This window comes from Cyprinodon variegatus, unplaced genomic scaffold (genome assembly GCF_000732505.1).
Source record: "Cyprinodon variegatus isolate N-32 unplaced genomic scaffold, C_variegatus-1.0 Scaffold49, whole genome shotgun sequence".
Lineage (NCBI taxonomy): Eukaryota > Metazoa > Chordata > Actinopteri > Cyprinodontiformes > Cyprinodontidae > Cyprinodon > Cyprinodon variegatus.
This window is the reverse complement of record NW_015150502.1, coordinates 1,838,500-1,855,485: the sequence shown is the minus strand read 5'-3', so window position 1 is coordinate 1,855,485 and position 16,986 is coordinate 1,838,500. Positions and strand designations below refer to the sequence as shown.

Genomic DNA, 16,986 nt, shown 5'->3' with positions numbered 1-16,986 from the left:
AAGCATTGCTTTACATTAAAACCTGGGAGCATGGAAAAAATAGTTTGTTTGTCGTCATCTGTGTTGGATTCAGGAATAGAAGGTGAAATAAGACCAGTTCTAACTCTAACCTGCCAAAGTTCTGCACCACAAACCCAACATTAAACACACCAACAAAACCCCAGTATAACAGGAGTTCAACAGCTAACCTGCTGCTCTCAGGCACTTCTTAAATGCCTGCAGAAATATTTTGTTTTCTACATTTGATGGGTATCAGTGCAGTTTCATGTCTACATGGTGTAAAACAGAAAATAGAAATTCTTGAAGTTAGTTTGAGAATGTCTGTCTGTTTTTACATATAAAGGATAAGAAATATTTTGAGAAGTAAAACAATAAAATACCACCGCTTGAGAATGGATGCTTGTTAGTGGTTACAGTTGTGCTTTAATTGTAAGATTAAACAAAATCTAAAGTCATTATGTTTAATTGACACACGATAGATGCTGCCAGCTGTGCAGGTTGAAGAAATATGATCTGAAATGAATCCAATATTAATGAGGCAGGAGATTGTTCATTATTTAAATAAGTTTTTAAACAGTCATAACAGGAGAGGCTTCAAGTTGTGCATGTTTATTATATTCCACAAAAAAAGAGAAAATTAAAGTTCATATCTGAGTACTGCTGGAAAAGGACATGTGCTGCATCATAACTTCTCATCACTCTTAATGTCCCGTGCATACAATATGCATTTTATATGATCTATTTTGTAACAATCATCACAAAAATATGAACAATATTTATATATCGAGTGAATATCTTGTTCCTCTAAATTAACAAAAAAGCCAAACAAATCAACATTTTCTCCCCTTTACCAATTCTTATCGACTTATTTTACAAAAAATAGTACAAATTCCAAAGGCTTTATTGCCTGAATTTACCGCTCTCCAAAAGTCCAAAAACTTGGCCACCATCTTTTTCCGTCTTTCTCATGTGCAAACACAAACAATCATACACACAGAAACAAGCCACGCAGAATCCACTTCTCCACATGTGTAAGCCTGTATTCACACTCACTCACACTCATACCCACTCTCACACACAGCACCATACTGAGCAACTTCAATGCAGCATGCAGAGATGGATATGTATTGGTCCCTTTTTGTCCTCCGAAAATTCAAATGGTGATCGTCCTTCTATTTAACTTTTTCAAAAGCTTTTGTGCCTTGTTAATGTGACCTCAAATAATGACTTATAGAGACCATAAAGTATGAACCATATAGTGAAAAACAGCAAATTTCTCAGCAGACAGGAAATTAAAGCGAGAAAGTGTATATTATTAAATTGCAATACTTGATTAAAGATGAGAAATAAGTGAAATGTCTGTCCCCCAAGAATATTTTGTCAAGGTGTATCAGCGAGTCAGATGAGGTGGCGTTTCAGGCAGGCAGCAGCACACTGCATGGTGGATCCGATGAGGAGGGGCCAACTCATTGGCGGGGGGAGACGGTGGTCTGAATGGAGTTGGCTAGGCTCTGGTACCTCTCCTTGGCATGCTTCTCACAATACATCGCATCTCCACTCCAGAAGTGACCTCTCATCTTCAGGTTAAGCCCACAATCTGTGCAAGTGTAGCACTCTGGGTGGCGGAAGCAGTTGTCTGAGATGCGCACTGCCTGTGTCCTGTGGGAGAGGCGGTATGAGGAAGACACGTCAAACACTTCAAAATTCTTATATTGTCCATCTTTTCTAATTTTTTCAGATGACTATTTGACTACATGTCTTGGAAGACAATTTAAGAAGTTTACATATACTGGGCATAAACAAACACCATCTTTTTAGGATGCATTTTAAACGGAACAACTAGGTGCAACACTTTCCAATTATTGTGCATTTTCTGTAATAAGCATAGACTCCAAACCTAAACTTGTACAAACCTCAAGCTTTTTTCTTCCTTAATGAGCTCATTTCTATATAACTGGCTTTAAATCATGGTTGAGAGATGAGAGATGTGGCCCAAAAAATGTGTCACTTTTTTTTGTGGTGGCTAACAGGTTAATTCAGTGCTCTGAAATAATATGACATTTTTTGTTGTATTTTTATCTCCAGAGACTTACAAAAAAAAAGCTTAAAAAATAGCCATCATCATCCAAAAGGCTACCTCCTTATAGCAGTTATTTTTGCACACAAATCAGTATGCAAAAATAGACCTTCTTATACTAATATTTTATCTACAAACACAATAAGTTCCTTTTTCTAGCAAACAACCTACAATTCATCTGATCTTTCCATTACACTTCAGGATGTTTAATGCAAGCGTTTACAAGAATGGTTACTCGTGTTTAAGATAATTGAGCTGTTAATCAGAGGCTTTAGCCCAAAGTGTGAGTTCTGAGGGTGAAGTTTATTTAAAACTGGAAGATGCTAAAACACCCGTACCACTCTTGTTTCACAGGGAGGCAGCTTTTGAACTTTGCATAATGCTTTTTAATCTGAGAGAACAACTAAACTGCCAGTCAGAAGTGACAGAAACTGAAAATATTCAGAAACCATCAATACAAAATATCAAAAATTCGCCATGAGCTGGTAGCTGGTAATGCTAAAATGACTGAACAAGGAACCAGAAAATAGTAGAAATGAAATAGGTCCCTGATCTAAAACAAACATTTTCAAGCTTGAGTTAAATCTGTAGCTGGAAATATTTTTTTTGGAAGAAATCTTTATAATTCTGATTAAAATGATGAAATTATTAGTGGTTGAGAGTAGTCAAAGTAAAAATTTGAACCCTAACCATCAGGTTGGGTAGTGGCAGCATTATGCAGTGGCAATTTAGTTGGAAAATGTACTGATGGACTGCACAAAGTTTAAGCTTAAAGTTCTTGATGGATAAAACTTTCAGGCCAATATAAAGCTTCTTAAATAGTCTGTTAAATTATTTATGGAATATGGTTTGAAGTGGTTTGGAAATTTTACAATTTTTTATTTTTACTTCTCATTTTCAGTTGTATTTTAGATTTTTTGTTGTTGTTTTTTTTAATGGTTCGTTTAAGTTTAGTTTTTAATAGTTTGAGTGATATTTTCATTCTTTTCTCTAATACACCTTGGACAAAAAGAAAGAGAAATCTCAGCTAAGGAAAGACTGCAACAACACTAATGACCTGATTGCTGTACCTCCTCTCTGCTGATGTAATGCTGTACAGTGAAACAAAGGGAAACAGCAATAAGAAACTAGACCTCATATTAATACATTACAATGAAAACAAAAATGAAAATGAATCAAATTCTCTCTGAAATTCAGTTAGTGTTCAATAATTTTGTACACTTTTATTACAAGTGAAATTATTTAAATTTTTTTGCAAGGTCTAGTTTCTATTTTATCCTAGTTAAAAGAAATCTTTTTTAAATTCTAATTTTCATTATTTTGTGTGTTTTAGAATATGATAATAGCCATAACCAGTCTTATGTTTACATTTTATCACTGCTGCACTTTAAAAAGGGAAATATCTTGAGAGCTGTACTGAATGAAATTTCTTTTTGTATCCATTCTGTGTATAAAATGACAATAAAGTCTAAGTCTAAGTCTAGCCTTAGTTAGAAGTGCGATTTTTACCAGGAAACCAACTATCTAGTATTAACTCTGCCCTTTCTTATACGAAATATGTTAAAATGTCCATCCAGAATTCAGCATTAAATGTGTCTCCAAATAGAGCAGTTTATGATCATGCTAGAAGACATTTAGCCACACATTAGCAGAGCTATATTTGAGCTTCTATAGGTTTGACCTAATCTGGATAATTTCAAACATGCGTGAAATTCTCGATTTTGAAGTTCATTATGTTCTGTGTCACACTCTCTTTCATGGGAATGTAAACAATGCGTTACCCTAGTGAACCTAGAACTACAGGAGGACTTACACAATGCTTGTGCCACATTTCTCACAGGTGTGCTGTTTGCTGACTCCTCCAACAGATGAGCTTTGTTTTGGGGCGTTGGGGGAAAGCTTCCCAGGGAACCGCAGGGCTGCCTCTGAAGACAAACAGACAGACAGGGTTGTTAAAAAGATGATGTGTCAATAAGTTTTCAGATTCAAATTTAAAGAAGAAATTTCTCCTGGTTAATAAAATTCACAGCTGAGGAAGTAATTCCTCTGTTTTTCTGAGATTTTCTAATCTGCTGTTGTGTTTCTTTCTCTTTGCCTTTTTTTTCTTTTTTTTTTTTTTTAACGATACCTAATTTATTAAACAACTTATTTTCTCTTCTTTAAATGTCTGAAACCAAAAAAAAAAAAAAAAAAAAAACTACACCTTTCTCATCAGCTTCCAGGACTTCTTGCAGCATTTTAAAGGTGTTTGACTGACGAGGTGCTGCACGGGACTCCTTGTTCTCCTGGATCATCTTGTACACCTCTGAGTCCCTGTCAAATCTTTGCATGGCGAAGTCAGAGCTGGAACTACTGCAGAGGGGGAAAAACAAAGCAACAGATCAAAGGTTATTACAGACTGGAGATAGGAGGGCAAACCAGTCTCTACTCAGGCATTAGATAACCAACAACAATTCTTTGGTTTTCAAGGTTGAAAGGAAGCTGCAACCACTAAACCATAGTGAGCATCAATAAAAAAAATAAATAAATAAAATTTGTTATACACAAGAAACCGAAAATATAAATTAGCACTATTTAAATTAAAAGTAAAAAAAAAAAAAAAAAAGAACTGCATGTCCCTGCCACAGGAGCTGTGCATTAAAAGCTGTATGTAAATGTGAGTTTTTGCTGAACCGGTCGGGCAGGATTTCTCCCTTTGGGCCAGGTGTGGTTTGGTGCCTTGTTGATGACATCGAGTCACTCAGAAACAGTCAACGAAACCTGACAGCCTGTCCAACCTGCTGCCACTTCCATCAAAATACCTAGAGGTAGCCATCAACACACACGTGTTGCGTGATGATTGTGTATCAGTTAAAACAGCTGCACTGGAATAAGGTATGAGAAGCTGCTCCCTTTGATATAAGCAGCAGAGAGTCAATGTGGACTGATTTTTGTGGCACAATATGTACATAACTTAAGCATGTTTTAACACACAAAGCTTTATCACAATATATAAATTCCTTATTTTATTTTATTTTTATATATCTTTAACAATACTGACCTGTAACTGGTCTTAAATTAGGGCTGAGCGGTTAATCGATTTATATTTGTTGTTTATGAAGATTTTACTTTTTGGAAAATCAACTATAGCACTCCTTTGGCTTTCAGAGCACAGAGAGACATCAGTTCATCACCTTTGTCCTTAGATGTTTACTCATTAACCAGCTGTGTATTGTCACTGGCTGCAGACATTCAGTGTTTTATAGTTATAGTGCTAAAGATGATTGTTTTACTACTTAAATTAAGGTGTCATCCCAAAGGAAGGAAATAAAACATAATTTAAAGGTATTGTGTGTCATTTTTAATTGTATTACAAAACCCTACCTTAAACTTGATATATATAATTTGATATATTTTGTATATAATTTCATAGGGTAATATAGCAAATACAAACCACCGGAAATCTGATAAGACAGTTAACTTGTGAATATTTTACCTTAAATATTATACCAATGTCAAACCTTTGATATCTTTGTTCATTAAATTTACAAAAAAAAAAATACTCTAACACTAAATGGAGATAAATTTTTTTTTGTATCTCAGCTTTAAATGTAATTGTTTTTTGGTTACAAATCTGGGGGGAAAAAACAGAATTTGAAGAGATTCAATAGTGACTTGTAATAAAATAGATAAAAAAAATAAAGTCTGAGGTTTTCTAAGCTCGACTTTAATCTCTGTTGGAAGTTTTTAGGCTGAACTGTTCCTCAGCCTTAGAAAGTTCACTGTTTAACATGGTTTCAACAGAAAACCAAACAAACATGCTTTAGGCCTTTCCTCTGCATCAATGAGCTGAGGTCCAGATTAAAAACAGACCTCTGAAGCTCGACATCCAAGTTTTCCACATGCAGAGCTCCACCCAAAGCTACCCACTTCCCTCTTTTCCTCTCACATTATTCCAACATGCAGTCATAAAACAGCTGAAACCAACAACTAAAGAAAGAATACCTTAAGAAGCAGTGAAAAACACTGACAGGTAGTGAAAACGTAAAGAGATGAGATACAGTATCAGAGCACGTGGATACTTCCTAAACACTCAGGGTTGAGCTAAATGTCACGTTGTTAACAGGCAGTTGAAAACACCACTAACATCTGACACAAAGCTGCAGCTGGCTGCGCACCCAGAGAAGCTATGATAACAATCTAGTCAAAGTAGGGACTCAACATGCATGTAGACAAAACACAGATCAAATAGCTAAATTCCAAACCACAAATCTGGACCCGATTTCCTGCTGATGCAAAAATGAAAAAGAAAAAAGAAAAGAAAAATCACACTTTGGTATTGAAGTAAAATCTACATGACAACTCAATGACTCACCTCAAAAATATAAAATAAATAAAATGAATAAATCCACAGAAAAAAGGCCTTTTATTTTCAAGTCAATTTCTGAAACAACTCAGAAAATGAGAGAAAACAAATACAAATATTAGCAGAGACCTCACTTTAAACCAGCTGAGACAGAAAAACAGGACTGTGAGTGAAAGGTGTGCCCTGGGCTGAAATTCATTGGCCACGCAGCATGAAGGGGCGTCACTGCTTCTTTGACTGGCTGCAGACAAGCAGGGAGAGGCTTATTGTGCTGGCTGGGGGCTACAGACAGGGGTCCGATCAGGGGGAGAAGTAATTGGTCTTTGTTGGTGAATATAAGGTTTTTGGATTGGAAGTATGGCTGCTGACATGACATAGAGCTAGCCTGGGTTAACCAGCAGGGAAAGAGGGCCAAAGCCAAACATCCTGGGCTGTGAAAACACAGGCACCAGCTTCTCCTGCAGGATAAAAAGGATTACAAAAAAAGCTAAAAGCAACATTTTTACTTCTGCTGAGACCAAATACATTCCACAGAGAGTTAAGAAAGAAAGATCTGCACACTGGAAAAATGAATCAGATTACAGCTTCATTAACTGTGAGGGTGCGGCTCTGAAACTCTGCAGAGCCTCAGAGTGAAACCGTACAGAGTTCCAAAAGACTGACAAGGTGCTCATATCCAGAGCTATCAGAGATGTGTGCAAAACTATTGTGTAGCTAAAATGATGTGTTGTCCAGACACATCAGGCCTGAGCCAAAATAATTTCCTGTCTATTTTCAATGGCTTGCCCACAGGTTACACGGAGCTTATTATGATCACACAAACATATCCCATAAGGCGAAACAACTACTCCCAGGTCATGATAAGACAACTTATCACACAATCTGATGCTGCCATAAAACTAGTTTCATTTTCTGTGTCACCAAGTAATGACAAACACTTCCAAAAAGGCAGTTGGCCCATAAACGGAGCACTTCGTACGATGCCTCGACTTTGCCTCGACATGCTCGTACGCTCTGTATTTTTGGGTATTCTGAATCGCAACTGTTTACAGGCCATCCTCAGACATTGACTGTTAAACTTTAGTTCCAAAAATCAAACCAAGGGTCCTCCTCAGACAAAAAAGGGGCAAATGCTGTTGTTTAGGTTTGAGCTTTTTCCTCTGTAATATGTAGGACACATTCATTCATGCTGTTACTACTTTATTGCATCATCATAGGTTAAGACTTTATGCTACAGTGGCTTGCAAAACATTCATATCACTAAAACTTTTCTACATTTTGTCACAATATGTGAAAAAAAGGTATACCGTTGTGAAGTAGAAATAAAACAAAATGTGGTTGAAACATTGTAAAAATTATTCAAAACAAAAATCTTAGAAGTATGTTGTGCTTAAGTATTTAGGCCCTTTTCTCTGAATGCAACCAAATACCTCTAGCAGTTGCCTAATGACTGCTATTGACTAAATAGACTTCACCTGTGTGTAATCTAATCTCAGTGCTAATCCAACTGCTCTGTAACAGCCTCAGAGGTGGGTTAAGGGAACAATGGGGAGCAAACAGCGTCATGAAGAGGTGGAGAAGTTTAAAGCAGACAGGCTGTAGAAAAATTCCCAGCTTTGAACATCTCATTAAACATTGTTCAATCCATCGTCTGGAAATGGAAAGATTATGGCACAGCTGTAAACGTACCAAGACAAGGCCGTCCACCTAAAGTAACAGGCTAAACAAGGAGAGCATTGATCCGAGATGCAGCCAAGAGGCCTATAATGAAAACAAAAGATTTGAGACTGGGGCAGAGGTTCACATTTCAGGGGGACAACAACCCTAAGCATAAAGCCGGGGTTACAATGGAACGATTAATTCATGTGTTAGAATGTCCCAGTCAAAGTAATGACCTAAACTCAGTCAAGAGTCTGTGGCAAGAGCTGAAATCTGTCTTCACAAACACTTCATCTAATCTAAATGGGCTTAAGCTGTTTTGCAAAGAATTAACAAAAATTTCTGTCATTAGATGTGCAAAAATAGGAGATGCATAAAGGACTTGCAGCTGTAATTGAAAAAAAAGTTATTTCCACAAAGTATTGACTCAGAGGGATGAATACTTTTGCACCATACCATTTTTAGAAAGTAAAAAAAAAAAAAAAAAAGAAATGGAAAAGGAAGTCATTTGCAATCATACATTAAATCCCTTCCCTTTAATACTAGAAAATGACAAGGAGCAAAGACAAACTTCTCATTTTTAATGGAGGACTGTTTTCACTTCTGTCCCTTTTCTAAAGCGAAACTGAATAAACCAAATTTCTTAACTGAGATTCCCCAGAATTCATTTAGAAAATTAGAAAACTGTTGTTGGTCACTAAATGGGGTCTAAATCACAATGTCAGGAGTGTTTACCTGCGGCGAGGAGACATGGGAACATCTCGATCAGTGGGGCTATGAGGTGAGTAGCGCTCTGGAGGGATTGGGGTCCTGCTGGACCCAGAGGGAAATGGAAAAGGAAGTCATTTGCAATCATACATTAAATATTTATATGTCACTTTAAGTTAGTCTTTGAGATAATATTCCAATAGAATAAATTTAGATTTTTGTTTGTAATGTGTAAAAGTTAAACTGGAATGATTAATGCAGCAAGCCGCTCTATTTCACTGATCAACAATAGTTTTTTTCCCAAGTTGGTTAATTCATATTAAAATTTTAACACTGCTTTTTAAATGTATAATTACTAGAATTTCTCCCCTTTACCAGCATCATTCTGTAGACCCTGCTTCTCTGAGGTTTAGCTCAAAACCATTCATGTTGTCTACAGTAATACGCCAAAACTGCTATTTCATCAACCATGATGCTATGAATCATTTTAATGACACATTGAGGCCATATAAAGGGACTTTCAGTTTAAGAACAAGAACCTCAGGGGTCCAAATGCTGATAATTCAAGGTAGTTTAAAAATGCTCACTAAATGGGGTCTAATTCACAATGTCAGGAGTGTTTACCTGCGGCGAGGAGACATGGGAACATCTCGATCAGTGGGGCTATGAGGTGAGTAGCGCTCTGGAGGGGTTGGGGTCCTGCTGGACCCAGAGGGTTGCCTGAAGTCTGAAGGAAAGAACTCCTAAAATAACAAAGAAAAAATACAATTATCAAAGGGAAAATAAGAAGTAGAGATTAAAGGCCTCAACATACCCTGGAAAAACAAAATACAGTTTTTCCTCCCAAGCAGAGAGAACTACTTTCTTCTTTGTTGTCGGACACATTTTAGGGGACTTGTCACAGCTTCGACATGTGCAATGTACTTTAACTTTACAGGGAAACAACATTTCCTATCCAGAAGTCAAACTAATTGAAATGTTCTTATGTAAGATCTTTAGAGTAACTTCAAAACCTGTTTTCTGAATCTGACAGAAAAGTCAAAACAACCTAAAAATAAAGTTAACATTATATACACAAAGATATTAACGGATATCCTAAATATTGCATTGAAAAACTAGAAAAGCACTCAGAGAGCACAGACCTCTGCCAAGGACTTACACCTGAAGCTAAAACTCACATTATCTGGATCATCAAGTTTAAATGATTGATCCTTGGCAGCTGTGATAAAAAGATTCATTAAAATCCATTCGTAACTTTTCAACTTTTCCTCTGGCCAGACAGAAATACACACACAAACTTTCCTTAAAGCAATAATCAATCGGTAACTATTGAGATCAAAATGATATAATTGAAAAATAAGGAGAGTATAACAGTTTAATATAGCAAATATAATCCATTATGTGTTTAATAACCTGACTTTCCAATAATAAATAACATCCATCTCTGCTGGCTGATCAGCATCAGCAGCCTCCATTCTTTCCAAATCACCTTTAATAGTAAATAATCTGCTTCATTTCATCACGCAATTTTAGCCACTCCAGATGTTCAGATATTCTGTGTTTGTTATATAAATGAGCTTTAAAGCCCTTTAATAGTTTTCAGTTACAAGTCAGAAAAGCGCATCATTAACATCAGAGTCACAGTAAGCAAATTTACATGTATGGTGTTATCCTACCAGAAGATGGCGCCACCAGCCAAATTAACACTCAACTAATGAATAACATAGCTGAACATATTTGAACAGATGTTTTAGCTGCTTGTGGAAAAAGATGCCAAATCAGGGAGAAAATTGTTGCATTAGGAGTAATGGCTAATATATTTAACTTATATCATATCTGTACAACAAGATCATATAAAAATAGCCTCAACTGCAAGTGTGTACAAACTCTGAACACTAGGACAAGATCTACACGGTACATACATCATTCAAGACACTTTTACTGTTAGGAATTCCACAAACATAAGGCTGTCGTCTAGTTCTAACCATGTCCACCTGTAAAGCCGACCACCTCCTGATCCCTAAAAACATGTTATTCACCTCAACAGGCAACATTTTTCAAATGAAAAATGTCTCCAAACTTCAACATCTGGTTCAACCCTCACCATATTTGTCAATAAAGCTAATAAAACACTAATAGAAACACAAGAAAGCATCTTGCACAATAAAGCTTAATGAAATCTCCCTTTTCAGTCATCAGCTGGCATCAGTGTTAAACAGGCTCCATCCAGGAGAAATAAATGACTCCACCCAACTGTTCAGGCAGTCTGAGCTGATGGTGGAAGCTGACAGAAACGCAGTGCCACGGATGAAGTAGAAGATTTGTGTTGCCTGTTCCAGCACCCGCTTTCAATTCAGCAGTTCTTTGAACAATAGCTCTGTTCTCAATTGGGTCCAATTTTCCTTCACTTTTTTTCTTTCCAGAGTGGGCAGATTAGGGGTGCATGCCAGGAAGCTTATACAAAAAAAAAAAAACGATCATTGGGATGGCTCCCTGAGAATTTCTTCCCTCAAAAAATCCAGTAATATGACTCAAGACTCAGAGGATCCATCAGACTCCACAAGTACTCATCTTTGTGCTCTCCTGCTGTGAAGCAATCTAAAGTCCATATACCTGACAGACACAGATGCTTAAGAAACATTTTTTCAGATAAACCAACTGAATCCCAACAGTATGTGCTTATAAATCCCAGCTAATGCAAAGAAGGTGCATCTTGCACAACTCACTGCAGATCCACAGCAACCTTATGGAAAAGAATGTCTTCTAGAATTCATGGGGTCAGCATTTTGAAGCCCGTCTCTAATGGTTTGGTCAGACATCCACGGCAGTTGTCCACTGGAGCTCATTGGGTTTTGGTAGTAGTCATACCATTCTTCGTTGTACAGAGGAGCAAATACTGGTCCTGCTGATTGATTAAAGATCTCCAATGACCAGCTCTCCTAGAATAATTGCCTGTGTCCTTGAATGTCATGCATGCTCTTGCAACATATTCTCACTCCCAACTTGTTACATATTGAGACTTGGTAGAAGTTCTCTGTGCATCAAATACTGATGCGGGGGGTACCCCACACATAAATGATAGGTTGCATACAGTGTATCACGTGACCCACAACAGCAACAAAAAAATGATGTTTAGCGTAAAAAGTTAATGTGGGAGCTTTAGAACATTTATACTACTGTTTCTTTATGGTAGGGTAAGGGATGGATTGGTGGTGTTTTTACTTCACAGCTCACGTACAAATGTTTGGAAGTTCCTGATACAGACTGTCATGAACGCCGTGTATCAGTTAGTGAGGAATTGACCAAGCGTCACTATATGATGAGTAGGGAGTGAGAATGAGTTTGTTCTTGGGTCTCTGCTGGGAGATAGAGCAAACCTTCATCCAATGACATATTGATGTTTCATGCTGGTGAAGTTTAACTGCTGTGCAACCTCTTAACACAACGGTTTAAGCTGCCAGTAGTAATACTGATTCTGGGCAAATGTAGATCTACCAAAAATCAGTGTGGCCTCCCATTCTTGTTTTGGGGCTTTGCATTATGGTTCCTGTAGTGTACCCATTTTAAACCCATCTGTCCATCCCACTTTTATCACACCCAAACAGCTGACACTTATTTCGTACCCTCTACTACTTCACAGACCAGATTGGTGATTAATTTCATATCTTTTTATATATAAAATTAACAAATAAAAAAAAATACTTCATGTAATTTTAAGCGTATTACTCACAGTTAACTTAAAAGCAACAATGCATTTGATAACTGTGGTCTTGGCAGTTGCAACAATGTCCACTCTTTTTATTCCCCAGCTAATGTAGGCCTGTTTTGTTTGTTTTTGTCTAGGATATCAACATGGCCATAGAAGGGAGGGCACAATGAAAACTATCAGCCAGTTTTCAGCGGTTCCTGTGGATGCCAAGAGGAGGAAGCTTTGATTAAAGCTGTTCAGAACTGTAATCAAAAGTTCATAGTCAACAAACCCAAGATCATTAGGGCAAGCCTTTGGTATGCTTCCCTGGCTTTAAGCAGCACATACCACTTACTGCTTGTTACTTTACAACATATAAGCTTTTAGCTACTGAGGAATAAGAGCAGATACAATAAAAACATGGCTGTTCTTTTATTATGTCTTTTAAAAACAGCATTACTAAAATAAAAGACATTATATAACTGTCTTATGTTTTTCATGGGAGAAGTAGGGTTTTTTTGCACAAATTATTCATAGACTGGTAACACTTTAGTGTCCAATGTAAATCTTGGCCAAATAACTTATTGCTACTTTGTGTTTTAAATCCCTGGCCTTTCTTTCCACAAATCCTGTCTTGGTGCAGAAAGACAGCTGCAGTAAAGATGCTCCCCATGTCTAATATTTATTTGAATAATCCTTTATTTAATTTATACTAAACCCAGATGTTGAAAAGAAACTACTACTACAAGATGTTTAAAAGAAACAAAATAGTTTCATTTAGAAGACTATTACAAGCTGGAATCTGGGCGTGTTTTAGTCCTCCAAGTCAATAAGGATGCCAGGTTATGCATTGCACGAAACTCAAAAGTTGCTTACATGCAAAACGAAGGAGCAAAACACTGAGGAAATGATAAACTAAAGTAAAAGGATGGCTGTCTGAGACCCATGGGAGACACTGGGTACAATGCCAGGAGATGAGACTTCAGTCTGGCTCCAAGCAAACCGCTTTGCATCATCATTACCACCCTGCAGATTCAATTACAGGGCATTGGCTGCAGCACATAGGAGTGATGCCTTGAGTAGCTTTTATTTTGGGAAGTCTGGTGCTGCTGTGAGAGGGTGCAATAAATGCTGATTCTGTATTTACCATAGACAGGAATCCAACATTACAATAGTGTTTTGGGCTCTCTTATAATCAGAGCAGTCTATGCGGCCCTGCTGTCACTGATGGACTGCACCATTGCTTGGTGCACATGGTGCATTGCTGCTACCAAACCTGGAGATAATTAAGACATTAACAAATGGCTGTTAGGTTCCATCATTTACACTCACCATTGTCATCCAACTTTTGCAGCTTTTTAGAAACTATAAAATATAGTGTCTGCTACAAGAGGAGTGAGTTAGAGTACACATGGACATATACATGTTTTCAACTGTTTCTATGCTCTAACTCTAAAATGTGCCCTTAATGTAACCATTAACAGTGGATACTTCACCCTAACCCAATTGATACCTCAGCCCTAAACCTGAACATTAAGAAAATACCTTGTGTGGATCAGCAAAAGGTCCTCACTTTACAACAACCAGTTCTCAATGTGATGGTGAAATCTGAAAAATGGTCCTCACTCTGATTTCTAGACAGATACTGTACACACACACACCCAAACCATCAGACCAATCTATCCAGCACATGCTATGCATACCAGTTTATTATTTTGCCCTTACACAAAACAAAATGTTCTGGTCTGATCAGGCTACACCCATCACACTTGCTGTAACAGTAGGAAAATGTTTCCTAATTCTAATTGCTTACCATCTAGAGCAGAGCTGTAAACCCTTTTTGTTAAGCCCAGAAAACCAACTGAGGCTTCATTACTGCATTAAACCAACAGTAACCATTTTTTTGGGATCAAGGTGGTATTGTAAAGGGAGAAAAATGCAAGATAGCAAAATGAAGATAATACTGCATAGGAAACAGTCCCAGGCAGCAGGCAAATGCTAGCATTGAACTTCACAGACTCAGATACTGTATGTTAGGGTGCAAAGATGGCTCATGTGAAAGCTGCCTAAGAAGAGTCATTCAAATATATAAATTTTCTTCAAGGATTCAATTCCAGCTCATAAAATGTTTTTTTTTCCCATTAGAGGTGACCAGTAGGGCTCCAGTATGCTACCCAATTAATAAAGCAATACATAGAAAGCTTTAGAAGCACAGTTCTCTCGATCCTCAGAAGTATTTCACATATGAATTCTAGGCAAAGGCTTACACAGTTCACTATTCAATAACACGGAGTAAAGTGTGGGAGATTTTTGGGCTGAAAGGACTTATGCATCTATCTCACCCCATTCATTCACAGTAATCGCACACCATCTGACTGCAGCAGATATGAACCACATGTGGAAGCTTTGAGGCATACAGACAGTGGAAGAAAGATGACAACGGATGACTGAGCATGCTGTAATTCCTGTCTGCATTAGTAGCATGTAAACTTTTATTTGACATAGGATCTGAATAGTAAATCAACAGCAAACCAACTATATACCTCTATGAATGCACAGGTCAAGGTCAGAGCTATGGTTGTAACTTTGAAGATGAGGGCAGAGGCATTAACTGGAGAAAGGATTTGCACGATATTCGGTTTAACATTCTTTACCAGTGACTAACAGGACTTTATTTTTAAAACAAAGTGCCACCAAGATTGGTGTAAAAAAAAAAAAAAAAAAAAACACACACACACACACACACCCTTTTTTATTATGGAAGTCATATTCAGTACTTGTGGGGTGATTATGATATGTTTGCAGTTTGCTCCAGGCTCTCGTCTTTAACTTGGACTCAGCATGAAGCATCTACTGCTGCCATCTAATCTTATTTTTCATTATCTTTTTGTGTAATTTCCACACTGCTGCACTTGTTTTGCTTGTTTTCTTTTGTATAACTAATAACCTCTGGTGTAAACTGTCTCTTAATGATGATTTTACCATCTTTTTTACATTTAATGTTTTTTATTAAGTTTTATGAAACGCTGTTAATTCATCACCCTGGTGCTGCATGTGCTCCACCGCATCTAATTCTATGCATCAAATCAATATTGCTTGTTTGTCTTATCGTCTTGTGTTTTTGCTGCAAAATATGTTTAGTGCATTCACCTAACCTCTTAATATCCACCTCATTTTGGGAAATTCTCGCCTATTTTGCATGTCCAAATGGAAAAAGCCTAAGAACTGTAAACCCAAATTACATGTGTGATATATTATTTGAATGCTTCTAGTTTCTGAATATATACATGAACATTTTTGAACATATCTTATAAAGACATGCTTGCTTGTTGTGGCTGCTTTGTCATGGTACATTTTGACATGCTGCTATATCTGTTTTATTTGTGCTTTGGTGCTCGTCATATCCATAAAATGAGCTAGGTGGTTGAATTGTGGTGAATCTAAGCTTTCCAATGATGTCTAACATGTCTATATTGGTAACATTTTACCAGTGTAATATTCATGCATTCTGAGTTATCATTTTAAACGCTTTAAAACGGGTCGCCGGCAACGTAGTGTTGTAGGTTGTCACTGTATACTAGTTTCATTTATCCTTTTTTTTTTTTTTTTTGTTATCAAGAAAAGCTGTTAAGAGCGAGGCTTTTTCACATGTAGCCAAAAGCTACAGATGAAAACAAGCCTTTTGGCAAACTCTGCCAACTCTATTATTATGCTTTGTGCGTTAACAAATGAAAGTGAGAAAGAAGGCTAAATGGGGAGCATTAAATCCAGGTTCACAATATTTTACTGTTATGAAACATACTTGATCTGAAAACTTCTGCATGCAAACTTCAATGTGCAAATACCGACATTTTCTAGGAGAACACCATAAGATTTCATCATATCACAATTTGGGACAATGTTAACAGGAAAAAAAATATTTGAAAAGAGGAGTAAATAAATAATCTATAAAACACATTTTTCTTTAAGAATTTGAATGAGGTTTTCTTTTTCCGTTTTAGTTTTCGATATCATGATTCAGATATTGCAGGCATACATACTTTTAATACTTATTTGGTAGTATGGAATAAAAGAAAAGGCTTGATTGATAAATATGAGAAAAATAGACAGGGTGACATTGACTTTAAAGTTAAACATAAAAATATTCTACAATTACATAAAATAAATAAGAAATCGGGAGACAAGGAAAATGCATATGCCAAGTTTCAGAAAAATCAGCTGCAAAGTATATATAAAATATATTTCAGATTTTTTTTTAAAAGTACAGAGACTGCCAACATGGCTCCTACTCCACGAGCGTAATTCTGCAACCCTGTGACACATAGAGAGAGATAGAGCCGTCGGCTCTATGTGTGGCATAAAGTTACAAAGAAATACAGAGTAGGCTGAATTATGTAGCAGATTGTGTCATATCAACATGGTTTTATTAGAGATTTTAGCTGCAGGCCAATATATTACGCTCTGTTTTTAGGTAATAGTGGGCCCTTTTCTAATATTAATATTAGCTCT

The 16,986-nt window shown here is 36.8% G+C and overlaps 1 protein-coding gene across 3 annotated transcripts in view; it reads right to left on the bottom strand.

Annotated features, from left to right (window-relative positions):
• Nucleotides 1-481: 481 nt before the first annotated feature.
• The window catches only part of LOC107082318 (PDZ and LIM domain protein 2-like), a 56,280-nt gene continuing 39,775 nt past the window's right edge, over nt 482-16,986 (bottom strand). The window contains exons 7-11 of one of the 3 annotated variants that reach the window (XM_015370934.1): nt 9,414-9,532; nt 8,817-8,894; nt 4,281-4,429; nt 3,891-4,002; nt 482-1,659 (exon numbers count right to left, since the gene is read on the bottom strand). In XM_015370934.1, the coding sequence (XP_015226420.1) occupies nt 1,467-1,659; nt 3,891-4,002; nt 4,281-4,429; nt 8,817-8,894; nt 9,414-9,532 (651 nt within the window). In that variant the 3' untranslated portion in view covers nt 482-1,466. The remainder of the gene's footprint in view (nt 1,660-3,890; nt 4,003-4,280; nt 4,430-8,816; nt 8,895-9,413; nt 9,533-16,986) is intronic. The other 2 variants (XM_015370935.1, XM_015370936.1) reach the window with 2 other exon arrangements.